Genomic DNA, 27,747 nt, shown 5'->3' with positions numbered 1-27,747 from the left:
ACACACTAAAATACATAAGAAAACATTTTAATACAAAATTAAATATTCTAAATTTTAAACCTACCTCTTTTAGAGCATTAATAGTAAAAACGTCCCGCTATTATTTCTTGTTCAAAATAATCTATCTTATATGAAAGCTTATCAGCTTTCTACAGACTATTTAGTTGTTTTGGCATAGCACAATCACAATACACAACAATAATTAGATTTTAAAGCTATTAATCTAAATTTAATAGGTGTTTATAAATACAATTTATTAATATATAATATATTATGATCAAATTGTGTAAGAAATCAAAACATAAACAAAATTCTTACTCTAAAAAAGCGGCAACACTTTAAACATTTTTTCCACACGCTGAACTGTCATTAAAATTTGAAGTATTCCTGTATCAGTTGCGTACACTTGTCTAATCTATTTAATAAAAATTATTATACTCCATTCGCTTAGCTCGGGCATATTTTGACAGATTCATTATCGGAAACCTACAACACAACAATTCCTACTTCTCAGTATTAATAGCTGAAATATCGTACTATTGCAGACTTCTTTCTTAAAAAAAAGAAGAATTATTCTAAATAGTGGAAGTGTATACTATACCCATCAAATTTTGGGTAGTATATATTTAAAAAATATATTTTAGTTGTTATAATTTAACAGAACTATTTATTATATGGTGCAGATAAATAAATATTGATAGTCGGTAATTCGCAAAGTTCTATTTTATTTACTATTTAGTTTGTTTACTATTAATATTGGCTATAAGTACGTGTGTTTGGTTATACAATAATTTCCAGCCACTTTTAGTCTGTCAAAAAGTAACTAACTTCGCAAAAAATAATTACTAAATTCACTAGACAGTTCAGACTGGGAATAGCGAACCAAGTATATTTTGTGGAATATTAGACTTAAAGAGTTATTTCATAAAATTTATATTATTAATAATAACAAATGTTTTTGGTTATTTAATCAATATAATTCTAAAATTCCCAATATAATGATGATTACATTTTTCTTATTATTATACCATGTTGACGCCTATGAAAGATCGAGCAGGTCCGTATGGGTTTCGTATTATTAGCTGTGTTAGGAAAATTTGAACTCTAAAGTTGACGTTCTGGAAATTTTAAATATAAGTGACGTCACTTTATATAAATTGTGACGTGCAACGTTTTTACTTTGAAAAAATGGTATAATGTTTAGACCTAAGTATATTATATTTTAATATTCTTTTTCTACATATCAAGGATACGGCTTGGAGCCTAATCCGTCTTCTTTGTAGGTATGTTCTTCTGGACATCATAAAATATGTTCTTGACATTTTAAATAATTTTTATTTATTTTCTTGTTCATTGAGACGATGTTTAAATCGGCCCTTATGTCGTCATTTCTTTTATGATGTCTCAAAGTGCAACCTTTTGGTTTTCTTAAAAATTTCATTTCGGCAGATTGGATAGGTATGTTGACTATCTTGTTTTCGACTTTCACTTCCGTATGTCAATATATTGGTGTTGCCATCATTTTATAGAATTTCATTTTTAAAAAACTTACTCTGTAGTTAAAACTTCTGTTGTAAAATGGTATACAATTTATTAAAAAATTTAAAAATTATCCCAAATGGATTTATAAATTTTCAGAACGTTTTCAATAATCGGATCATCATCAGTGAAAAACGTCTATAAAATAAATGAAACTAGCCACATAACCAGGTCAGATGACCCATTGTCAACACAAGCATTCTACTTTACTGTTACTTAAGTAATTTAAGGGTCATTTATTAAAATTTTAAAATTTTTATACCATTTGACAAAAGAAGTTTTTACTTTATAGTAAGTTTTTTAAAACTATGGTATACAGTTAATCACTGGGAATTTCCCTTTTACATTTTAATTTTATTTTTGTTCCTACTCGTCTTGTTTTGTAGTGTTCTTTTGTATAGTGCCACATATCATTTGATATTTATGTAGTTTATTTGTTATATATGTTTAATTTCAACATATATTAATTTTTAGCACAAATGAAAAATCCATCCTCGATGGGGTAGCAACACCAGATCCAGACAATGAAGCCAAATTTACACTAAAGTTCTCCGAACCAAAAAGTTAGTAGGTATATGCCTATTCAATAGAAAAATATCTTAATTTATATTAGTAATTTATGTAACAAGTGTATAAAGTGGTACTTATTTTAGGAATGAAAAGATTAACCACACGAGCCGTCAGGCGTCAGGCAAGTGCGGCAATTTTTTGATTGGAAAGACACTTTATTTATGTGTCGCATACACATTTTTTCTAAGGCCCTATAAAAATAATAACCACTAAATTATGAATATTTAAATATTGTAAATACAATTGTTTGCTTCACTATTGGTAATTTTTGATCCAGTCAAATTCGTTTATATTTGATTCATGGATAAAGCTTTATTTAAATTTTGAACATTTGGAAAAGTCAAAATATTTTGTTTGATTCTCATAATATGAGGAGCCTAGAAGCCAAAACGTACAAGTGACTAAATATTGATAATGAGAAAAAAAAAGGTTTAAGTTTAACTCTCTTTTAAAATTAATAGTAATTGTTTTATACACATGAAACACTTTTTAAAATAACTTAGGAGTGTTACATAAGCTGTAGAATAAGTTCTAGATCTTGTCTTTTTGCCCTTATTTTACAATCCTTGATAAGGTGATAAGAGTGATCACTTGTACCCTTTGGCTTACAAAAAAAGAACCAGATACTGACTGAACCCTTTGGGTTTGTTTTGTACATGAAAATCTGGATTAAGTAAAAAATACAACTGTGGTGAAAATAACGTAATTTAACACAAAATCATTAACATAATGAGTTACAAAATTGTTTAAATCAGTTTAATACTACCATTCCTGAAGTAAAACCAATCAGTTTCTGACTCGCTACCAAAAATGTTTCCTGGCTCTTCGGCATCTGGAGGAACAATAGCATTCTGGTTAACTTCGACGGAAAAATTATTAGGCCCATTAGCGTATTGTAAGGTGTTGAAGAAGTCGTAGTAGATAGGGGGAACATATGGCAAAAGTGACTGTAAGTTTTCAAATTTAAGTTTCTTGATTTTTGGCTTGTCTCTTGTTGCTGCTAATAACGGGAGTTCGTTGAGAGGTCGACCAGCTCTTAAGGACTTCATGTAAAAGGAGATAGGAAGGTTGACGCTTTCTGTGTAAAACAGTGTATATGGATATGCTTTCTCAAAATGCATACGCTGCATTTTACTGATACCTGGTACATTTTTCCTAAAGTAAGGTTCCAGGGAATCTAAAGACAAAGTCATCATCTTCCATTTGCATCACTATGAACTTCCTACTAGATTTCTACCATACTATAATGTCGGCCCATATACTTGGTACATAAACCTGCTGATGGTTTCTGTTTTTCGCTTTTTCGATAATCATGCAATCTTGGTCACACTCCATGAATGAATGTCCCACTACCAGAAACCTGTGGTAAACAGTATCAATTTGTGTCTTTTAGACTACATAATGCCAGAACTTTTCAATATAATGACTTTTGTTTTGGCCACCACAGTTATCACTGTACAGAATTATGCGCTTAACGGTTGTTGGCAGCGACTGGACGTATTTATAAAGGCAGGAAGCAATTTCGTTGCAACCACGATTACCTTGGCCTTCATGCCACAAAAACATCTGTGCCTGTCCAGTGCAAACATTGTGCACACAAAAATTATAAGTCCAAAGTTGACGGCTATAGTATGCTTTTTTGCAGGTTAAACTAAGAGTTGGAAGCATCTTTTTTAAATCAAAGCATACAACTACTGTAGTTGGGTCATCTTTAAAATTCGATGCATCATCATCCTTTACATTTTTTGCAGCTTGTGCCTTGCGCAAGTGTAATTCTTTTTCAATTTTTGCTGTTGCAACTCTTTCTGGATCAACACCATTATTAATAATATTCTGTAGTGTGTCACATTTGTCACACGTATCGGTGTGAGGTCTCTTGAGCGAGAGGTTAAAATTAGTACGGAAAATATATACCTATAGTAACTATCCTTCGCAGGGTCTACTTTTCTTTCCATACACAGTTCTACATACAAAGTGTAGATTTTTTTCATTGTCAATTCCACGCTCAAATACTTCACATTTGGAGATATAATCCTAGAGTAATGGCTACTGTACTTAGGAAGCGACTGTAAGTGATCTTTGATTAAGTAAATGGTTTTATCTGTTGTTTTATTCGATGGAGCTTTACGACCTCTTTGGTCCTTGTGAGAAACCGAGTTTGTGCTGGTAATTTTTTTCATTAGTAATTCGTTTATTACTGGCATCAAGGGTTTTTATAAAAAAAGCCTTACATACTCAATACCTTTCTAATGTGTAAGTACAGCTTGTTCTCTTTACATAGCTCGCATTAGGTTTTTCTTGCAGGATCTTGAAGGCTTATGCAAGAACGTAAAAAAGAAGTTTGAAGGTCCCAGCTTCCAAGTCCCCAATAACTGTCAAAAATAGATTTGCATTTGTCATTAGAGATATTTGTATTACAACCGTATCTACAGTTATGGTTAAATGCTTTGGTCCATACGCTTTGCTCGATGCACTGTTCCTTTTCGGTCAGTATAAAGGTGCCCTTCATTTCTGGCCTGCTTTGCACGTACCCGTGCTCAATTGTCTGACCTTCTTAGCTACTTCTTACCGGGGTGTTTGTTTTGTTCTTTTCTTGGTCCTGGTTTAGGTAGTTTAGGTTCTACTTCGGATTCACTCTCACTGTCACTAGATTAAGGCTGGTATGTAGAATCTGCATCTGAGTCGTCTGAAAAAATAAGACATGCGCTAGTTTTATCTGATAATAATCTGATTCATAGCCTTTATAAATACAAACTAGGGGCTTTACAAAATTTTCACTTACCGCTAAAGAGGTTACTAATGACTAGTAAATATGTGTAAGGGATATCCAATATTACTAATTTTTTCAGTAATGGCGACAAAACTACTATTAACTATTTAAACTACCAGAAAATGAATATAATTAATCTTTTAGGGGATAAAAGTACTAGCAATTAAAAAAGATTAAAACAATAATTTAAACGTTTTTAAAATTCGTAAATAAATTAAATGTTTCTTCGTAAAAAAAAAAAATAAAAGGTTTCTCCGCCCATTGTGACGTCAGAGCTTAGGTAGTCCATCGCATGCAGCTTACCCGCGGTGTGCACGCTACTTGCAAAGACACAACTGTGCATCAAGCCTAATGTCGCCACATTTGCATTTTATATGATTTTTTCTGGGGTTTTAAGATCGAAAACTTTACTATCTACAATGATATCAATAATAATACCATAAACAATTTCTAAATTAAATCAAATCGAATTGATGTGTAATTATTACAGTTCATGTGCTGTCAAAGTCAAAGGTGACTTGATATTTTATTTTAGGTGAAGATGTGGATAAATTACACTAATCAACTTTGTTACCTTGAAATAAAGTTAAAGTTATGGTACCTTTTTTAACTTTCTTTTTCTTTTTTCGCTTTAATTATAAACAACCGTTTTAAGTGAAACAAATCGGTGTAATATAAGGAATTTTAAAGACATGGCGTAGAAAAATAAACCTATTAGTTATTCCCTTTGTTTGTCCAGAGTCGGATAACTTAATTAAATTTTACTATAATTTTTCATCATGTGCCATAATACCATTTTCTTTTTCCTTCTGCTTCTACTCCTTGCAGGAACCTGCAACCCAGAAATTCTTTTTATTGGGTGATTATCATTTTGGCGTGGGCATATCCCAAACTATGATACTTATATTTCCCCAAATAAATTTATTCCGAATTTTATCTTTTTTTACTACGCTCATCTATGAAATGATTCTTATCTCCGCAATATTCATTCATTATTCCTCTTTATGTTTATCTGCCCAATATTCAGTGCCATTCATGATAGCTGGTTTTATGGCAATTATATACACACAACCAAACTTATATGGTATCATCATGTATTTGAAACCAATATTCATTTATTTTTTTAAACTTGCTTTTATTGCGAAGAATAAAGGTTTTTATTGAAAATAAAAAAAACCAATAAAACTGTCAGGTGTTTACACAGTCCGGCACACTATAAATAATTATTTGTTTTAGTTGTAAATTGAACGAAAATAAATAAACTAACTTTCAAAATCGAAAATATGCCTTATGTGTGGTTATGGTCTTGTGGAGCAAGGAATGTCTTAGAAGAACATAGCTGCAGTGGTAGGCGTAATACAGAGCGTTGTGTCAAAAACCTATGCTATGTATTAGGAATTAGAAACGCTTAAGAATAGACCAAGATAAAGACGCCAAAAAGTAACAGTGACTTGCTAAAATCGTTTTATTGTTCAAGTAGCTAGAAGAGACTCAACATTTTCTCACCCGCAACTACAAAACCAGCTTTTGGAAGGTACAGGTGTAAGTGTTTCATTTGAAACGATAAAAAGAAGACTTCGTGCCCAAGTATTATACAGCAGTAGACAGTTACAGGTTCCCGAGTTAACCAGGCATCACAATATTAATTGACTAAATTGGTGTCTTCAATAACAAAACTGAAACATTAGAAGTTGGCCAAATGTGCTATTTTCAGACAAAACCAGGATTTGCGTAAAATCATATGACCGATGAATTCGTATACTTAGAGAGCGAGGAAGACAAACAATAACGGAAACAGACAAATCTGTTTACAAATTAAAGAAAGAAGTGTTATATTCTGAGGAAGTAATATGGCCGGTGAAAAAATTCCTTTAACTTCCATTCAACCAACTTTATTAGCTCGCAGGTATGTTGATTTAATTTTAGAAACTGTAGTTAGATTCTGAAAAAGTGCAGTGGGCAAAAGTTTAGTTTTTATTCATGATAATGTAGCTCCACATACCTGAAGAGTCACTACAGCTTTCCTTGAAGCAGAAGATGTCACTATTCTGAAGCGAACTGCTTGCTCACCCAACCTTAACCCTATCGATCATTTGTGGAATATGCTTAAAAAAGAATTTGATCTCATCGGGATAATCCACAAAACACCCTACACAGGTAGTACAAGCTGCTCTTGAAGAAAGGAAACAACCTACCACAATAAAATGTTGACAATTTATTTAGGGCATACCTAGGCGAATTGGAACTTACATAGGGCCTAGTGTGAGTAACACTGACTACTAAAAAAATATAAATAAATAAAAACAATTTAAACATCATTCCTTGTACATTGAAATGTTGTATGCTATTGACTTTAAAACAAATAATTTCAATATTATTATTTAAGAATTTATGGGTTTCTTTAGTTTTTATGTATTGGTGATTAAATTGCTATAAAATAAATATTCTTTGAATTCGTAGGTTGTTTTTTTTTTAAATTTGCTTAAAGTAATAAAAATATCAGATGATTCCATGTAAGTTTGGTTGTGTGTAGAATTCCCTTACTATACAATATACAACATACTACTTGTCTTTTTTTTATTTTATCCATCATGCGCTAATAATACTGCATATTTATGTGCCGATATTCAATACATTAGAAACCATTATTTTTTATAATACGTTTTTATCAGCCACAGTAATCATTTTATTTGAAGTAGTAACGCTATCTTTAGATGAATATTTTAATACTCTGCTTTTATCCTATTAAACTTCGAACCTTTTCTTTTAGAGATTGCCTTCACGGTTTTAACAGTTTTGCAAATTTCCAGTTATTATTTCCTTTTAACACCATATCATTAGCAATAGTTAGGTGATAACTTTAGTAATAATAATGGGCCTATCTTTCCTTTCAAATAGATCGGGAACATTAACAGAAAAATTAAAATATTTAAAAATTACTAAAAACATTAATTTTTTTTCTAGTTTCCAGCATACTTTAAAACAATTCATTTTGGAGCAAAGTGGTAAAAAAATAAGATAGCTACAATTAAACTTTTAATAGATACGGCTAGTTAATAATATTTTAATTGATTAACTTGCTGCAAAATAGCAATAAATACAACTAAAAACGGAGAAGGAAGGCTTTTTTATTCAATGTTTCTCAACTACTTAAATTGCATTTAAGACCTTTATAATTCGTCTGGAAAATGAAAAATGTTTATACATTATGAAACATAATAAAATAGCCCACCAAATATCATTACAATCGATTTAATAGATTTCGCATAATGATTTTCCGATCAAATTTTTTTAAATGAATTCTTTTAAAACCTCACACAACAAAATCTAGACCATATAGAATTTTGGTAATTAAACACACTTAACGTATCTGACGTACTTTACGGAATTAAAATCGAATTATTTGGACGGCCTCAGGGATGTTTTAAAATCATAAACAATTTTTTGGCTTAGATTAGAAACAAATAGAATATCTCGGTAACTATTAGCTTAAATTAAATTTATGAAGCGGCATTGGAAAGAATTTAAAAAGACATTTCTTATAAAAGTAAAAATAAAAAAAAGTTCAGTTACAAGTAGTGGTTCCTGAAATAGAACCGTCCAAAGTTGACCGGCATTTGCGATGAAGTTATAAACAGTAGAATGATAATCTTTAAATGATTGCCTTTCTCTTTCGGAGCTCTTTCTCGATAAAAAAATTCATATCTTCAAGATATTTGTAATATATATTATAATAATAAGAACCATCGATATTTCGGGTGAAATATACCTACCAAAAAAATTAGGTTGAAGAAAATTGAATTTTAAATATCAAAACCACTATACGTAAAAAAAATGTGTTTTCTCGGCTTCCAATAAAGTAATTTTTTTTATTTTTTTTTAATCCGACGTTAATCTGATACAAATAAATCAATTTATTTCTACTCCAGTCGTCAAAGACGAAAATGCCACCGAAACTCTAAAAATCATAGAAACAAGCATTGGACAACATTGAACAACAATGAATTTTTCTTCTGATAATGTTAATTTTGGTAACCCAAAAAATATGCAAAAAGTTTACTTTTCCTACCCCCCGGCTTTCCCCCTAAAACCACCCAGCCTCGTAGGGGAAAAACGGAAAAAATCGATTTATCAACAATCTGTGCGCCGAGTCCTAGAAAAAAATATTTCTAATAAAAAATCTAGAGGAAACAATTCTGAACAAAAATGTTTATAAGCACTTTGTGTAAAATGAACCGTTCTCTTAAAAATATCGCTTGAAGCGCGAAATCAATTTTAAACCTCGGTTAGTGTTCTGGAGTATACTATACCCCAGGTACTCCTTTTATTACTATAAAATCAAAAGTAGATGAAATAGTGCTTTCTAGTGCCTAGTAGCTATAGTTTATACATGTTTTCTCTGGATGTCCACTGTCCATTCAATTTCAATTTCAATTAGGAGTTAGTCAAAGACGGTCATACCCCAGTACACTACTGTTGTAACTTTTAGTTGTTTTGTTTTCTAGAGATAAATTTACATATTTTTGATTTTTTGTTTCGAGATATACTATGATTTTTATTTTTCGTTTAGCGATACTGAATTATATGTACAATAGTTATGTCTTAAGACTAAGAGCAGGAAAGGTTAAAACGTTTATTGGCGGAGTTTGGCACAATTTATGACTAGTAGAAATCGTTTATTGATAGTGAATCTGGGGAAGAACAAACCGCATTAGAAAGTTAAGACACAATCATAATGGAAGAATATGCTCAAGGAGAGACAGTACACAAAAGAGGGGATTCGAAAGAAGTAGAAACTGAAGAAGAAAGTGAATTTTCAAGCTGTACAGAAAGCGGTAGTGATAATAATGGTAAGAGATACTTTTTAGATAAAGACAAATCAAAGTGGTTCCAGCTTCCAAAGAACAAAAAAGTGAGAACAAGGTCAACCAATATAATTACATATTTACCAGGTGTAAAAGGAAAAGCACAAGAAAAGCAAAATGTTCTTGAATGTTGATTGTTATTCTTTACAGAACAAATAAATCACTTATTTGAGAAACCCCATAAGTAACAAAATTAAAACTTTCGGAAAACAAGAAAACACTGTGTGAGGAAAACACGAAGATTTCTACATGTTAAAGACTGGCCTAATTCCATTTATATACTGTTCTTGACTTCTTCACTTTAATATTAAAAAAATATTGAGAATAAGCTCTATATAAGCTCAAACTTAATTTACTTATGAAGTTTCTCAAATAAATTGTTCAGCGTCACCTGAAACTAAATTTTATACGGAATTAAAATGAATCAAAATACACATAGTACTGTAATTTATATTAAAAAGTGCAAAAAATATTATTACAACTCAAAAAAAAACGAGAGGTGTGATTATTCATTTCTTCAGGTATATTATTGGTTTGTGGGCCAGTTGAACAATTCATTATAATAATCCTGGATATTTTCTACATCTGGCATATAACTTCGTAGTTTTTGTATATCAACAAACCTTCTTATAATTAATCGGAATCTTTCCACTGGGATATGTCAATGCTTCAGGCAATATAAGTGTATTTTATTTTATCATTGTTAAGCCGGAGGGTGTGATTGTCTAATCCGTTAATAAAAGGGTGTGCTACAATCAAGTTTGAGTTCTCGTAGGAGTAGTGAGAATGCATGAATTGGCTTTATAGTTGAACCTTCTGATTCCTTGGAATATTTTTGGCACTGGATTCCACGGATAACCACGGATGTTTTTTTTTGTAGTACTCTGGCCACAAACTTTTGTAATTAATTACGTCTTCAGCATTGACCAATATCACATTAAGGCGGTTATGAAGTTTTTATCGGCTGTCTATATTATTTCATGGTGTATATATACGGTCTGCTTTTCTAATTTTCCTTTTAATCACCGCAATATCCCTATCACAGGGTAGGAAGAAATGACCCGTAATAGGAAAATAATGGTCTTAAATTTTTGGAGCAAAATCAAATCGGAAAAAAAAACTTAACACGGTGTGGTTTTTATTTTGTGCTTCACAACCGCCAGAGAAAACGTAAAGTTATTTCACTAACGGCATGTTCTCTATAAAATACTTCAAGCAAACTTCATTTGGCTCCTTCGTACCGTTATCGTCATAATACAGGAAAAACGCTGCTTTTCCTGTTTATTATTGTTAATACAAAAAATGTTCACTGTTATCTGACAAAGATAGAAAACCTCTTGCTCTGGAATTTGTGGCAGTTGAAGGTTCTGCATAAAATCTATAGAAATAACCCCAATTTTCTCGTTGAACTCGGCTATTTATTTAACAAATTTCATTTGAGTTGAAAATTTCTTAGCTAGACGTAGATGAATCATTTTCTCGGCGGTTGCAACTCTTTCTGCATTATCGTTCAAATGCGTACTATTGATTTTCATTGCAAGCTCCTTACACACACACACACACACACACACACACACACACACACACACACACACACACACACACACACACACACACACAACATGTGTCTACCCGAGGTCTTCCAAATGATAATTCAAAATCTTCTTTAAAAACTTTTCTGGTGTATGAATACATAACAGTGGGCTTCATCCGTGACCCTGGACAAGGGACCCTGAGCAGGTACTAGTTTCCCGGGTCAGGAAACACCTGGAATCTGCGGAAGGCAGGGATTGATTCACTTTCCCTGATAGGACTATCCAAAAGGAGTTCCTACCCGCTACCTAGTGAATGAAGCCCACAACGGCATAAAGGGGGAAGAAGAAGATCTTCACAACGGTCTGGAAGGCGGAGGTGGCAGCCCAATGGTTTTAGGGCTTGTATAAAATCGAGGGGAAGATTGATCTCTGAAGTCCAGAAAGACAGTCAATCTAAAGGATGAAAACCTTAAGACAAATTTCCTGGCCCTCCAGGTTGGGGGTTGGATCATTGAGCTAGCTCCTTAATATCTAGAAAAAAAACTACTGCTAAAAATCCCAAATCAAGCCTCGGAAATATAGACGGATCTAAACAAAGACGAAAGCGGCTACGAAAAAGAACCATGATGATAGGTACATGGAATGTACAAGGAATAAGGGGTAAAACTGAAGAGATCATTAAAGAAGTAAAACAACTTGGCCCTCAACATAGTGCCCCTTACTGAAACAAAGAAGAAGGGCGTTGGATCAGTAATGATAGGAGACTACATACACCTGTATAGCGGCGTACCAAAGGAAGAAAGAGCTAAGAGAGGAGTATCCGTAATTATTAACAAAAAGTTTAAAAGGAAAATTACCAGCTGGACTGCAATAGATGAAAATATCCTGGAAGTAAATATGACCCTACACCATAAAAAACAACAATACTAGCAATCTATGCCCCCTCAGAGGGTGAGAATGCAACCACAAAAGACGAATTCTTTGCAAAATTAAACGAAGTTATTAATAGAGTTAGAAATAACCGAGAAATATTTTTATTAGGCGATTTTAATGGAAGAACAGGAAACAAGCGCCACAACAATGTAATTGGACCTTATGGAGAAGACGTCGTAAATGATAACGGAGAAAGAATTATCAATCTCTGTGAAAGTAATAGACTCAAAATAACTAACGGATATTACTGTCACAAAAACATACACAAATATACATGGTTTCAACCAACAAGGAATCTTAAGTCTATAATAGATTACGTGATAGTTATAACAAAATTCACAAATACTCATTAGATATATTAGAGCTATGAGAGGAGCAGTATGCGGATCAGATCACCACATGGTCAGGGCAAAAATTGTTTTCCCATATAGATTAAAGGACAGTGTCTCATCAAGCCAAGACGAACAACTTTTAGAAAGAATTGATCTTCCTCAATACAATCTGTCGAGTTTAATTCATGAGAGCACCCGCACACTATGTAAGACTCGAATGGACTCCAAACTTGACGAAACACTAACAAATACCAAATGCATATATGAGAACATAATATCAAGTATTCATCAAACAGCACAGGAGGTCTTAGGAATCAAACAAAATAAAATTAGTAACAAGCTTTGGTGGAATGAAGACGTCGAAAATGCGGCAACAGAAAAGAAAAGATTATACCATAAGTGGTTGAATACAAAAGATGACGCAGACAAAGACCGATACAATGAAATGAAGAAGAAAACTAGAAAGATAATTATGACCTCCAAAAATGAGATATGGGATAGAAGGTGCAGAGAGATATAATTTTATATTGGAGGACGACAATGCACTGAGGCGTGGAAGTTTATAAACTCTGTTAAGAAGCCGACTAACGAGAAAGTGATTCTAAATCCCATAAATCCCGAGGATTGGACACATTATTACAAACATCTATTAAATGAGAACAGAGACGAATTTAAAGAAGATATGAATTCATCAAGAATCGAAATTCTGGGAGAGCATATTACCATAGATATCAACATAGTTCAAAAAGCTATAGCAGGGATGAAGAATGGAAAAGCAAGTGGACCAAAGGGAGTAACTACGGAATTAATAAAGAATGGCTCAGAGAAATTACACAGAATGATCACGGTGATATTTAACGAATATATTAATGGACATCCAACACCAGATGAATGGAAAACAGCATATATGACCCCAATGTATAAAAAAGGTAACAGGAGAAATTGTAAAAACTATAGAGGGATATCGGTCACAAGCTCAATGAGTCGACTATGCGGTCGAATACTACGGGGCCTGATAGAGGAAGATTATCAATCGTCTGAAGACGAAGAACAAGGAGGATTTAGAGCAGGTCGTTCATGTACAGATAACATCTTCTGTCTTAAACAAATTATAGAAAAGAAAATTGTAACAAATAGAGAGTTACATATGACTTTTGTAGATCTTGAGAAGGCATATGACACAGTCCTGCTAAATAAACTATGGGAAGTCCTGGGCACATCAAACATACATCAAACATTGGTTAGTGCTCTCAAAGATCTATACTATGGTTCAAACTCCCAAATGAAATTCGGAAACCTCTTAGCTGAAAAATTTGCAGTTACTAAGGGTCTCAGACAAGGATGTTGTATCTCTCCGACTCTATTTAAGATTTATATCTCTGCAGCTCTGAAACAATGGAAAAGGAAAGTCAAAGGAATGGGTATACAATTGAACGATCAGGATTACATATATACTTTACAGTTTGCAGATGATCAGGTGATGATCTCAAATGACAAAGATGACATGGAATACATGCTTAGAAAATTAATTGAAGAATACCAGAAATGGGGATTAGATATCAATTTAGAAAAGACAAAATACCTCTCAATTGGAGCTGAAGCAGAACAACTCGATATCGATGACAATCAAAAAATAAATCCATGCAACGAATATAAATACCTGGGCGTCATCTTCGACCGTAGTGGAAAAAACGAACGAGAAATAAAACATCGAATTATACAAGCACGAAGAGCTATAGCATGTTTGAACGGAGTTCTATGGAGTAAAGAAATATCAAAGAAAAGAAAATGGAACATCTATGAGACAATGGTTAAAACTAGCCTACTTTATGGAGCTGAGACATGGAGAATAACCGAAAAATATAAGAAAAAGGTCGAAGCCACGGAAATGGATGCCATCAGAAGATCGATGAGAATATCAAGAGCCGACAGAATACGGAATGAAGTGATAAAACAACAAATGGGTATAGAGGGCACTATAGTTGAGGATATTGAGAGAAAACAGCTCATATGGTATGGGCATGTGAGCCGAATGGGGGACGAAAGATTGCCTTGAAAAAACGATGATGTGGCAAGAGAAGAGGAAACGAGAGGAAACGAGGAAGACCACCACAGAGCTGGAACTTGGGAGTTAGGAAAGCGATTAGCGCTCGAAATCTGGACGAAGACCTAACTCAAGACAGAATACAGTGGCGTTTGGGAGTCGGACAACGTCGTAAGACGTTATAAAAAACCGAATATATATATATATATATATATATATATATATATATATGAATACATAACAGTGGCATATTCCGAAAATTTTTTTGTAAACGTTTTCTAGATAAGAGTAATATCTTCTCATTATACTTTTCCTTGCTAGTGTAGTGAGCTAATTTTGTGGGATATGATTCACGAATAGCATCTGTAATAATACCAGAAATTGCATTGTCTGGGGTACTTTTTCCCCGTTTGTCGAATGGTGATTTTCCTGCACTTAGAAGAAGTACAAGCCGCTTCTCAAGCGGTCAATTGTTACTAAGTGAAGCAAACAGAAGGCTAATTTACAAACGGTAATTTTTCTATTAGGTGTTGATATGGAGTATACACAGCTACTACTTCTATTAGGTTTTGAACAGTCACCAAGTTGTTTTCTTCTTCGTTGTTGCTTAACTTCCGTTGCGGGAATTAGGCTTTTTAAGTAACAATATTGCTCAGTTTCTGTAGTCAGGTCCCTTAATCGTTGGAAAATCTGCATTTTTTCATCGCTACGTTTCAATGAAAAGCACTTTTTCCTTCACCTAAAATTAAGTACATATTAACAACTTTAGATTGATCAGTCAACAAAAAATTGTTTCCAAACTTTTTATTAGAAAAGACCAAATTATCAACTTGCTTGCAATCTTTGGAGGATAGAAAAGAAACTGCAGGAACATTCTTCCCCTTTCAATTTATGTATTCGTTATCTTTGACTCTAGCTCGTTTTATTATTTCTTTTTTATATTCATAGGGTTTCTTTATTCCTTTTTTTTTCTGATTAAGAGGTAAATTAATATCGTTGATTACTGTCGCTTTCTCATTTTAAAATATTTTTGTTAAGATACAATACAAATAAGTAATCCACAATATTATTCGTATTCACTACACATTTATTTATCTACGTGCATTCACAACACAAGATTGAACTTGACTGAAAATTATTGGCATTATTGCGCCAACTTATAACGACACGCGCGCTGCTGCATAGGTGAAACTCCTTTAGTCGTTGACTTATGGTGTTTCTCTAATAAATCGCCAAATCATACCGCTATAGATAGGTTACGAATGTGCTGACTGAAGGCGTTTCTTTACGAAAATGTGTATTTAGAGTTTAAAAGTCCATTTAAGTGAAAAAACGATTTTGGTAAAATTATGACTTATGGGGTTTCTCAAGTACGTGATTCAAATGTTAGATGGCATTCTTGAGAACACAAATATAAAATGAGCGACGAAAACCCCACGGCACGATGCACGACATCAGTATTTAGTCCAAGAGACTGACATAAAAGAAATAACAGCTGTTATAGACCTGCTCTATTTAACGGGACTTAACAAGTCAAACCGACAAAATATTTCAGATCTTTGGAATACTGATGGCAGCGGTATTGATCTTATTGGAACAATAATGTCACAATAGAGATATTCCATTTTGTTGCAATGTTTGCGATTCGACAACGTGCAAAATAGAGTAGAATGGAAACAGATTGACAAATCGGCAGCAATTACAGGATTATTTGATCAATTCGTCGGCAACTGTAAGACACACTACATACCAAGTCAATATCTTACAATAAACGAAAAACTGGAATCATTCGGGGGACGTGTGTCATTTCTTCAATACATACCGAATAATCCAGTATGGATTAAAAGTATTTGCGTTAGTGGATTCCAAAACTTACTGCTGTCTAAACACGAAAGTTTATGTCGGCACACTGCCAGAAGGACTTTTCCGACAAAGTAACAATCCGCAAAACATACGTTGAACGTTTGATTGGGCTAGTTTCTGGTACTAACCGTAATATTACTTTCGATAACTGGTTTACCAGTTATCCGCTTATGATCAGTCTATTTCAGACTTATCATCTTACACCGGTTGGGACAGTTACAAAGAATAAAAAGAAATTTCCAACACACTGAACTCACGAGAAATAGAAATTCGCAGTTTAAAATTTGCCTTCAAAGAAGATATAACGGCTGTCTCATATGTGCCAAAAAAAAGTCAAAAAATGTAATCATCTTTTCTACATTGCATCATGATGATACTATAATCAAAAAAACTGGTAACAGTTTTTAATTTAACAATTATTCAACCAAAGGCAGTGTAGACACACTGGATAAGTTATCTGCTAATTACATCGTATCAAGAACTAGCCGTCGTTGGACTTTGATACTGTTTTTTTCGTTTTTGAATACAGCTGGAGTCAATGCTCAAGTTATATATATATATATATATATATATATATATATATATATATATATATATATATATATATATATTGTTGTGAATTTATTAAAAGGTTCAATATTTATAACACTTACGGATTTAATTTATTTCTTTATTTATATTAACTTATCTGACAATAATTTATTATATCCGTACGTAACAAATTCGCGAGCGCGGGTCTTGAGAATTAACTGTCCCTTCCAAATAAAGTTCCGTCATTATATACCAGTGCCGTTATCTCGAAAAATCTAAAACCTTCGATGGCGAAACGGTAAAGGCAAACTGGATTTCCCTCGCATCGGTTCTGGAAGGTCGCTCAGGTAAATCGAGGCCTCTCGTAAACTCTACAACATATTAGAATAAAAACATGTTACAGGTTAAAACTATGACTCATATTTTTACGTAACATTGCCCCCCTCTCAAAAGATGGTTCCTCCTGGAACCTTGTCGGGGCTAGAACTGGAACGGTATGCTGGTATCGGCAACTGGACCCTCTTTTACAACTTCCAGTTGTATAAAAATGACAAGGGACGGTTTTCTCTCCGCACCAGTAACTATGCGGATTGCAACAGACTAACACCTGGACTTCGGTGTCTTTAAAGATCTCCTCCACCATATTTCGGATAACCCTCCAATCTAATTGGCGGCACTCCAACTTTGACATGGCTAACTTTTGCACGTCGGACTCTAGTACGTGCTCTCTCAATTGAAGTAAGGCTTCCCATACATCTCGGTAGGTAGGTTGGTCACGGGCAGTGTCTTTTGTTACCAGGTAGAAAAGGTAACGTGATGTATCTTGGAGTTTCAAGGTTTTACCGGGAGCTGGCACTTGGCATTGAAGTTCTGCAACTCGACCAAACTTCCTTCGAAAGACGGATGCCAACCCTGGTGCGTCTTTGATACTGGCCGGGATGGTAAGGGCCAGCGAGTAGTCATCGGGGAGCGCGAGTAGATCTTGCTTTTCTTCAGTGGTAACACCATGTCTCGCTTTACCGGTACCTCCATAGGCACCCATGAATTCCTCAAACGTGAGGTCAGACACATCGTGGATTTGGTTTACTTCCACTTCTTCATCTACGTTGTGGTCACCTTCGAAAGACGCCAACCGGTTATGGTGTACTATCATCGGCTTTCCCCTCGGAATCTTGCTTATTCGGTAGATGACATCGTTGATCTTCTCCATAATGAGGTATGGACCTTCCCAAAACTGTTGCAATTTGGGAGAACAACCTTTTCGCTTCTTGGGATTATACAGCCATACTTTGTCGTTCTTCTTAAAGCAACCCTTTTCGGCTTGTGTATCGTACCGTTTCTTCATTCTGTCGCTAGCGATCTGAAGGTGGGAACGGACCAACTCATGTACATCGTCCATTCTTCTTCTTAATTCGATCACATAATCTTCACCTGCTACATCTTCTCCAGGTTTACATCCAAACTCGAGATCACAAGGTAGTCGCATTTCGCGTCCGAATAGGACTTTGGCTGGTGTCTGGCCTGTTGATTCGTTAACAGCAGATCTGTAGGCCATTGTGAAGAACGGAAGGTATTGGTCCCAGTCTCGCTGATGATCGGACACCATCTTTGTCAAATACTTGCCAACTGTCCTATTCATTCGTTCTACCATACCATCCGATTGCGGATGATACGCGGTAGTTCTTGTTTTCTTCATGCCTAGTCTATCACATATTCCTTGGAATAGATCGCTTTCGAAGTTCCTGCCTTGGTCACTATGGATCTCCAAAGGCACTCCAAATCGGCTGATATATTCTTGGATCAACTTATCTGCAACGGTGGCGGCCTTCTGGTCTGGAAGTGCGTAAATCTCGACCCACTTAGTAAAGTAATCCATTACTACCAGCATGTACTTGCCTCCATTTTCACTTTCTGGAAATGGCCCAGCGATGTCCAAAGCTATTCTTTCAAACGGGCTTCCAACATTATATTGTCTCATAGGAGCTCTCCTTTTTCGGTGAGGCCCGTTACTCGTAGCACAAATAGTACATTTCTTACACCAGTCTTTTACGTCGTCGGAACTGTTCATCCAATAAAACCGTTCCCGAATTCGCTGAAGGGTTTTCCTTACACCAAAATGCCCTCCCGATGGACTGTCGTGTAACTGACGAAGTACTTCGGCTATTCTGCTCTTTGGGATCACCAACTGTCTTCTCTTCTCTGAACCGTCATCATTTTCCAGGACTCGTTTAAGCAAGCCATCTTCGATGATAAATGAGTCCCACTGGGCCCAATACGTCTTAACTACTGAGCATAGGTTTGTTATTTCCTGCCAAGGTGGTCGACGGTTTTCCTCTTTCCATTTTCGGATTTTTTGTATAACTGGATCTCTCTCTTGTTCTTCCCTGATCTTAGTAGGCGTCCAGTCGTTGTTGACAATCGTCGTTCTTAGCACTGCTGCTTCCTTGGATTCCGTTTTGTTGCAGTGGGAACACTCTGCTGAGCATGGCCTTCTGGAAAGTGAATCAGCGTTTCTGTGGCTAACTCCGGCCCGGTGCTCAATCTTAAAATCGTATTCTTGGAGTCGTTCGATCCACCTGGCTATCTGACCCTCTGGATTCTTAAACTGCATCAACCACTTAAGGGCGGCATGGTCGGTTCGGATTAGAAACTTTCTGCCATAGAGGTATTGAGAGAAGTGCTCTACTGATTTCACTACTGCCAGAAGTTCTCTTCTCGTGACGCAATAATTCCGTTCAGGTTTTGAAAGAACTTTACTAAAATATCCGAGAACTCGTTCCTGTCCTCCTTGAATTTGAGACAGCACTCCTCCAATTCCCACATTACTTGCGTCCGTATCTAAGATGAACTCTCCTTCTGGCAGTGGATACCCTAAAATTGGTGCTGTTATTAAATGCTTTTTCAACGTTTCAAAGGCATTTTGGCAGTCTATATCCCAGCGGTATTCTCTTGCTTCCTCTGTAAGTCGCGTTAATGGCTTAGCGATATCTGCAAACTTCTTAATAAACCTCCGGTAGTAAGTACATAGTCCAAGAAAACTTCTCACTTGATGTTTGTCAGTTGGTTTTGGCCATTCCTTAATGGAATCGATTTTTCCCTTATCCACGGCCACTCCTTCTTTACTGACTATATGACCCAGATAATTGACTTTACCTTGAAATAGCTGGCACTTCTTGGGGTTTAGCATCAATTGGGCAGCTTTAAGTCGATTAAAAACGTTTTCTAAATTCCTCAAATGATCTTCGAATGTCTCCCCCAAGACGATTATGTCATCTAAATAAACCAGGCATGTTTTCCAAGATAACCCTCTCAACACATTTTCCATAAGCCTCTCAAATGTCGCAGGAGCATTACAAAGTCCAAATGGCATAACGTTGAATTGCCACAATCCAGATCCTGTGGTGAAGGCTGTCTTTTCTTTATCTACTGGGTCCATTTCTACCTGCCAGTATCCAGACTTCAAATCCAAAGTAGAAAACAATTTACTTCCAGCCAATGTGTCCAATGTGTCATCGATCTGAGGCAGAGGATAACTATCCTTCTTGGTAACGTTGTTCAGCAAACGGTAATCCACACAGAACCTCGTCGTTCCGTCTTTCTTCTTAACCAGGACCACCGGAGAGACCCATGGGCTCGTAGAAGGTTCTATCACCCCGTCTTTCTTCATTTCCTGAACAATCGTTTCAGCTTCCTCTCTTTTTGCCTGTGGTAATCGTCGAGCTGTTTGACGAATTGGCTTAGCATTACCAGTATCAATTTTATGCTTAACAACGGTAGTTCTTCCCGTTTTTCCTCCTTTCGGTACGAAAATATCACGATACTGCCGAAGAAATTCCCTTAATTTCCTTTTCTCCATCTGGTTTAGAGACTGTCCTGCAACTGCAACCATTTGGTCGAATTTGTCGTTGGAATTATCAGATGTTGTCGCCTGACGAATTATGGATGTCACAGGTACACAAGTTCCTACTTTTGTCTCTTTCTTTATGGTCACTGGGTAGTCGTTGACATTGATAAGTCTCACAGGAATTTCTTTAGCCGAAGTCACCAATTCCTTTCCAATTATGATTCCACGGCCAACCTCATCGTCGTGGTTCCAAGGCTCCATCATAACAGGTCTCCCTTCGTCTACAATTCCCTGTAGTCGCGCTACTATGATCGTTTCGCTTCTCGCAGGCACGACTGTATCTTCTGTAATGGCTGCTTGCACAGTGTTGTCATTATGTGGATGGAGAAATACCTCCTCGTTGCCAACTTTGATTACCTTATTCTTAAAATCCAATTGGAATCCATGCATATTCATTACGTCCATTCCTAATATAACATCCTCTTCGATGTCAGCAACTATAACAGTATGGACAAACTTTTCTGCCCCAATTCCCAATTGTACCTGGATTTCTCCATGAATGTTGGCATTTTCACCTGTAGCGGTCCGAAGTCGTAACCTCGTTGGTAACAGTTTCTTTCGGCTGTTTATAACTGTCGGGCGTATAATGGTTCTGGTCGCTCCGGTATCCACCAACAACGTATGCTTTTTACCATTTATGTCTCCATCTACATATACACTATCTTCACGACATTTCAAAGAAGCTATTAGTATGAGAGGGTCTTTGGAAAAGTTCTGGGTCGAAGCTGCCCCCCTAAGGCTGACCCGTTCTAGTTTTCCTGATGGTGAGTTTCTTGATTTGCGTCGTACCTAGGGTGCTTACAGGAGCTTCGTACGTGTCCTATTTCGCCACAATTCCAGCATCTGATGGTCTTCGTTTTCTTGTATGTCATGCTTTTCATCATATTAACGAGCTGGTCAAGTTTATCTTCATCTCCTTCCTCTTTTACAGTCCTAACTTTACTGTACCCGCCAGAGGCCTGCGTAGCTGACTCGTATTCGAGGGCGGCGGATAGGACATCAACCAGCGTCTTGTGACGAGCTAATCGTAGTGTTCTCTGCATTTCATGATCACGAAGACCATCAATAAACGTTTGAACGGCCAATTTTTCCATCATGTCTTCGGGAGCTGTTGGATAAGCATATCGTACTAATCTGGCAATATCTACCTCATATTCTTGAAGAGCCTCATCTTTCTTCTGTCTACGATTTTTAAGCTGCGACTGATATACATGCTCCAAATGTTCGTGGCCATATCGCATATTTAACCTCTTCTTCAGTTGTTCGAAATCATCGGTCTCCTCTACGGCTATGGTCTGAAGCACATCTAAGGCATCTCCTCGAAGAGCGATAGTCAGGTTTACCGCCTTTTCTTTTTCAGACCATCCATTTGCTCTTGCGGCTGATTCGAACTGTTTCATGTAGTTTTTCCATGATGATTTTCCGTCGAAAGTTGGGACTTTAACATGAATAGAACCTCCACTTCCTTCAAATTTCGGCCGTGTCTCCAACTTACATTTCGTCTCGTCTTCTTTTGTCTCTGCTGTAATTGGATTGTTTCCTCTCTCTGCTGTCCCTGTTTCCTCCAGCTTCTTTTCCATCTCTTTCATCTTTTCTTCGAAGGCCGACATATCGGCAGCAACTTGGTTTTTTAACGAAGATATTCTATCGTCGAGGGCAGACATCTCAGAAGTGACTTTAGAGATTTCCGAAGAGATGTTAGCAGAAACTTTGCTTTCCAGGGACGAAATCTCGTTAGAAACTTTGTTTTCTAATGACGCGATGTCACCAGAAACTTTGGCTACATCAGAAGAAACTTTCGAAATATCGTCAGAAACTTTGTTCTCTAATGATGCGATGTCACCAGAAACTTTGGCTACATCAGAAGATACCTTCGAAATATCGTCAGAAACTTTGTTCTCTAATTTCGAAATCGACGAGATAACAGCATCTTCAAATATATAAGTCTCTGGATCTAGTCCTTCTTCTAGCAAAGCGTACTTTAGTCGTTGGACTAACTCAGCCTTTTTTCCGGTAGAAGCTAATTCTCTGTCTTCGAGATGTCTTCTTAAATTAGTCACTGTCAGCTCATAAATCGTCGTCATTTTCACAATTTATTTTATATTCACTTGTATTATTATTATAAGTCTAATTTATGTTCGATCTCACTTCTGCCACTATTAGTTGTGAATTTATTAAAAGGTTCAATATTTATAACACTTACGGATTTAATTTATTTCTTTATTTATATTAACTTATCTGACAATAATTTATTATATCCGTACGTAACAAATTCGCGAGCGCGGGTCTTGAGAATTAACTGTCCCTTCCAAAATAAAGTTCCGTCATTATATACCAGTGCCGTTATCTCGAAAAATCTAAAACCTTCGATGGCGAAACGGTAAAGGCAAACTGGATTTCCCTCGCATCGGTTCTGGAAGGTCGCTCAGGTAAATCGAGGCCTCTCGTAAACTCTACAACATATTAGAATAAAAACATGTTACAGGTTAAAACTATGACTCATATTTTTACGTAACAATATATATATATATATATATATATATATATATATATATATATATATATATATACATAAAACAAATACACGAATTTTTTTTAAAAGAACTGGGTATGCATCTGATTTCTGAGTTACGAAGACAAAACCCTTCTTCGCGTCGACCACTACGTGCTAATCGGCAACCTGAGGTACATTAATTGGGATCTAAGCGACGTAGGACAAGCAGTAGATGTTCTGTTTATCCAAGAAATAAAGATAGGAAGACTTTTTATATATGCATGCGATGTGATACTCCAATTTGTTTCGAACACGCAATAATGATGTGTTCAAATTGTCACAATTTTGAGGAGTCGTAACTTTTTTATTTTCCAATGTATTTTGGCAAACATTTTTTTCTTTAATTTGTAGAATCTCAGGCTATTGGTTTATTTAAAGTTGTGTGAACAATAAAATGTTTTATAATATCTGAGTATATTATTATGTATTATTGTTCACTCGTGTTTTTTGACTAGCACAATTGCAATATGTTGAATAAATGATATTTAACATTTAAATATAAGACTTTTACAATACTATATTTAATTTATTTGAATCATAAATAAGTAAAAAAGATTAACCATTTTAAATAGGTAATTATATTTTAAAAATTTCAACTTCCTGCGTTAGTTTAGTTTGGGGTATGACACCCCGGAACACTTATCGTGCTAATTTATCTATGCACACTAACGCAGGGTTAAATAAAATTTGTATCAATTCGACGGTGAAACTTCGATATCTTTTGATCAGAGTGTCCCATCGACAAAAATCACAACACGTTTTAAAGTTGAAGAGTGTAGTTTTTTTATGGGATTTTTGTATTTTGCCCCAATTAAAGTCAGTTTCTATAAAAGTGTTAAATAAATAAACAATAACAAAATTTGTTTAATTTACTAATATTTGTATTTTAAGAACGATTTCCGAAGTGGAAATTAAAACGTCAATAAACTTATTTTAAACTTCAGTTGTGGCTTATTCCCATTAAAATAGTAATTAAATAAAGAAACGTTAAGCGATTTTTGCATTATTAACGATTCTCATGAGATCATTAAAATATATCACTTTAGCATTAAACGGCCACTAAGAAAATTTCATTGTTAAAGCCCAGTCTCCAGTGAGGAATATGAAATATGCCTAAAAAATGTCGAATTTAAACTTTCACATTACAAACGATCTAAAACATTTAAAACTGCGTTTTTTATTACACAAGTACGTTTAAACTACACTACTTCATCTACAAATTTCGCCACATTCCGTCTTCATGGAAGTATTTTCCGTGATGTGTAATATTTTGTAATTTGAAATTTTAAATCCAGCGTTTTTTAAGCATATTTCAAATGCCTCACATTTGTTGTCAAAAATCTAAATCGAAATTTCATGCCATAGATTTTGAAGATTGGGAAGATTGGGGAAGTTTTGAAGAATGAAAATTCTATATTGGAAAAAATTAATGGAAAAGTGACACATTTTATTGATCTTATGAGAATTGCAAAAATGGTAAAAATTGCGCAACGTTTATTTATTTAATACTTTACAGAAACCGATTTTAATTATAACAAAATACAAAAATTGCATAAAAAAGCTGCACACTTCACCTTTAAAATAATTTTTGATTTTTGTCGATGGTATACTCTGATTAAATTTGTTTTTTAAAATTTTATTTAAAATTGTTGTAGTGCCCGTAGCCGCGTCGCGTCGCTTCAAGCCATATTTTTGAGAGAACGGTTTATTTTACACAAAACACATTTTTGTTCAGAATTGTCTCAGCTTCATTTTTTATTTGAAATATTTTTTCTACGACTCACAGATTCTTGGTTATGAATTTAAATATTTCTTATATATGTTTTTAAATAATTGATTATTTTCAGATTTAACCGTACCTTTTTGGATTCTTGGGACAGACTATACAGGATTTTCTGTGGGTTTCTCTTGTTCTGCACAAAATGATGTTACTGGAAGTATGTACTATTTTTTTCTTTTTATCTATATATATATATATATATATATATATATATATATATATATATATATATATATATATATATATATATATATAATTATATTTTACTTAGTAAAATTAAAAATATTGAATTCATTCACGAAAATAACTAAACTTAAATAATAGTCCAATATATAAAACAACTACTAATATTGTTATAATTCTATTTATAAGTAGTCTATAAAATACTTGCAAACATTATTAGGAACAGATTAATAAAATATGATAACAAAGGGATTGGAGAATACCAGGGAGGTTTTAAATCGGGAAGAACAACTACTGATCAAATAAGTATGTTAAAATTAATACAAAATAATAACTACAAACAAAACTTAGGATTACATATGCTATTTATCGTTTTTAAACAAGCATATGACTCCCTAAATCGAACGATGCTATATGAGGCCATGAGAACATTAGAAATGCCTGAAAAGCTTATACGGCTAGTGAGAATGATGCTTAGGAACACGATGAATAGGATAACAATGAAAGGAAGCTTTTCAAGACAGTTCACAGTGAATAGAGGTTTAAACCAAGGGGATCCGCTATCAACGAATTTATTCAACCTAGTATTAGAATAAATCGTAAGAAGATCAAATATGAGCACAAACAGGACTATTTTCAATAGGACTCAACAGGATCAATAGCAGGGAACAGTACATAGCGTACGCGGATGATGTGATGATACTAGCGAGAACAAAAAAACATTTAGAAAAAGTTTTCCAGAAATTTGAAGAAAAAGCGATAAGATACGGATTAATAATAAACCAAACAAAAATGCAATATATGGAAATGAGAGGAGAAATAGCAAATATATCAAAATGAAAGGAGCAGACACTGTCTATAGTTTTGAAAAAGTGTCAGAATTTGAATACTTAGGAGTAACCATAGAAAAAGTAACCAAGAAGAAAAAGATTAATAAAGGGAAGGAGAGCGATAGGGTCACTAAATTCATTACTGAAAGCAAAAAAGTGTCAAGAACAGCTAAACTGTGAGTCTACGAGACAGTAACTAGACCCACAGTGATGTATGCCAGTGAAACGTGGATTATGAACTAGCAGGAAGAAAAGAAAGTAGAGATCTGGGAAAAAAGGTACTCAGAAAAATCTTCGGGGGAATAAAGACGACAGAGAATATTTGGAGAAGACGAACAAATAAAGAAATAATGAGGATGTATGGAAAACCAGCAATTACGGCAAAAATACGAGCCCAAAGAGCTAGATAGCTTGGTCACATTATACGAAGGCCAGAGAATCGAAATGTTAAAACAATACTGAAGGAGGGAGAAATGGGTAAAAAAAGAAGAGGACGTCCAAAGAAGAAATGGTTGGAAGCAGTAAAGCAAGACTTGTCAGAAATGGGCGTGAGAAATTGGAGAGAGAAAGCAAGGGGCCGAAAAAAATGGAGGAATATAAAAAAGTTTTTAAAAGCCAGGGGCCTATATTATATATATATATATATATATATATATATATATATATATATATATATATATATATATATATATATTTGCTAATTTAGCTTTCCCAAGTCCCGACAACATTCCTTACACAAAAATAAAATGACCTTTATTCGGAAGACACAACTTAAATTTTTTTTCATAAAATGTACTGGCAACTATTTTCAAACAAAGTACAAAATGAAAATATAAAATGAATTTGTATTGTTGACACTATACAAAAACGAAACGTTGCTGGGTAAAATGGTGTTAACGGGCTAGATATACTAAATTGACAAAAAACAAAAGGAGAAGATATTGTCTTATCTTAAAATATCTTTTAAAACAAAGTGTGTGTAGCCTTCTACTTGATTTCATTAATATTAAAGTTTTATATTAAAATTAATAGCTTTAATTTTTTTTTCTGTTGTAGTGAGTCTTTTTATTCAAACAAGAGGTTCTGATCCATCACAAGTTGATATAGATGCGGCTTTCAAAATTATCAAAGACAACAGTCTTCCTACATCCTATTTAACACAAACAGAACAAGATGTCTGTGATTATTAAATTATAAAATAGACTAAATATACGATTTTCAGTTATTACTGAAAACTATGTTTTTTTTAACAATAAAATATGTTTTGATGTAGATATATTTATTTAAAAAATCATATAAATGAGTTAATAATAACCAATCCAATCAATGCGTGAGTTTGGTATACCAGAAAAACTTATCTGATTAACGAAAATGAAATGTCTAACTTAAAATCCAGCGTTAGAATACAGGAAAAAAATTCTCGATCCTTTGAGATAAAGGATAGACTCAGACAAGGAGATGCCCTGGCTTGCCTCCTATGTAACATTGCCTTGGAAAAGGCAGTCCGAGAGACG

At 34.5% G+C, this 27,747-nt stretch overlaps 1 protein-coding gene across 1 annotated transcript in view; it reads left to right on the top strand.

The window, feature by feature from the left end:
- Positions 1 to 27,505, top strand: part of LOC140442760 (apolipoprotein D-like) — a 57,308-nt gene extending 29,803 nt beyond the window's left edge. Inside the window, exons 3-5 of the mRNA XM_072533733.1 lie at positions 2,014 to 2,102; positions 25,288 to 25,377; positions 27,290 to 27,505. Of these exons, the coding sequence (XP_072389834.1) occupies positions 2,014 to 2,102; positions 25,288 to 25,377; positions 27,290 to 27,423 (313 nt within the window). The 3' untranslated portion in view covers positions 27,424 to 27,505. The remainder of the gene's footprint in view (positions 1 to 2,013; positions 2,103 to 25,287; positions 25,378 to 27,289) is intronic.
- The last annotated feature ends 242 nt before the right edge of the window (positions 27,506 to 27,747 follow it).

This window comes from Diabrotica undecimpunctata, chromosome 6, assembly GCF_040954645.1.
Source record: "Diabrotica undecimpunctata isolate CICGRU chromosome 6, icDiaUnde3, whole genome shotgun sequence".
Classification (NCBI taxonomy): domain Eukaryota; kingdom Metazoa; phylum Arthropoda; class Insecta; order Coleoptera; family Chrysomelidae; genus Diabrotica; species Diabrotica undecimpunctata.
Note: the sequence above shows the minus strand (reverse complement) of the source record. Positions and strands in the feature narration are given on the sequence as shown.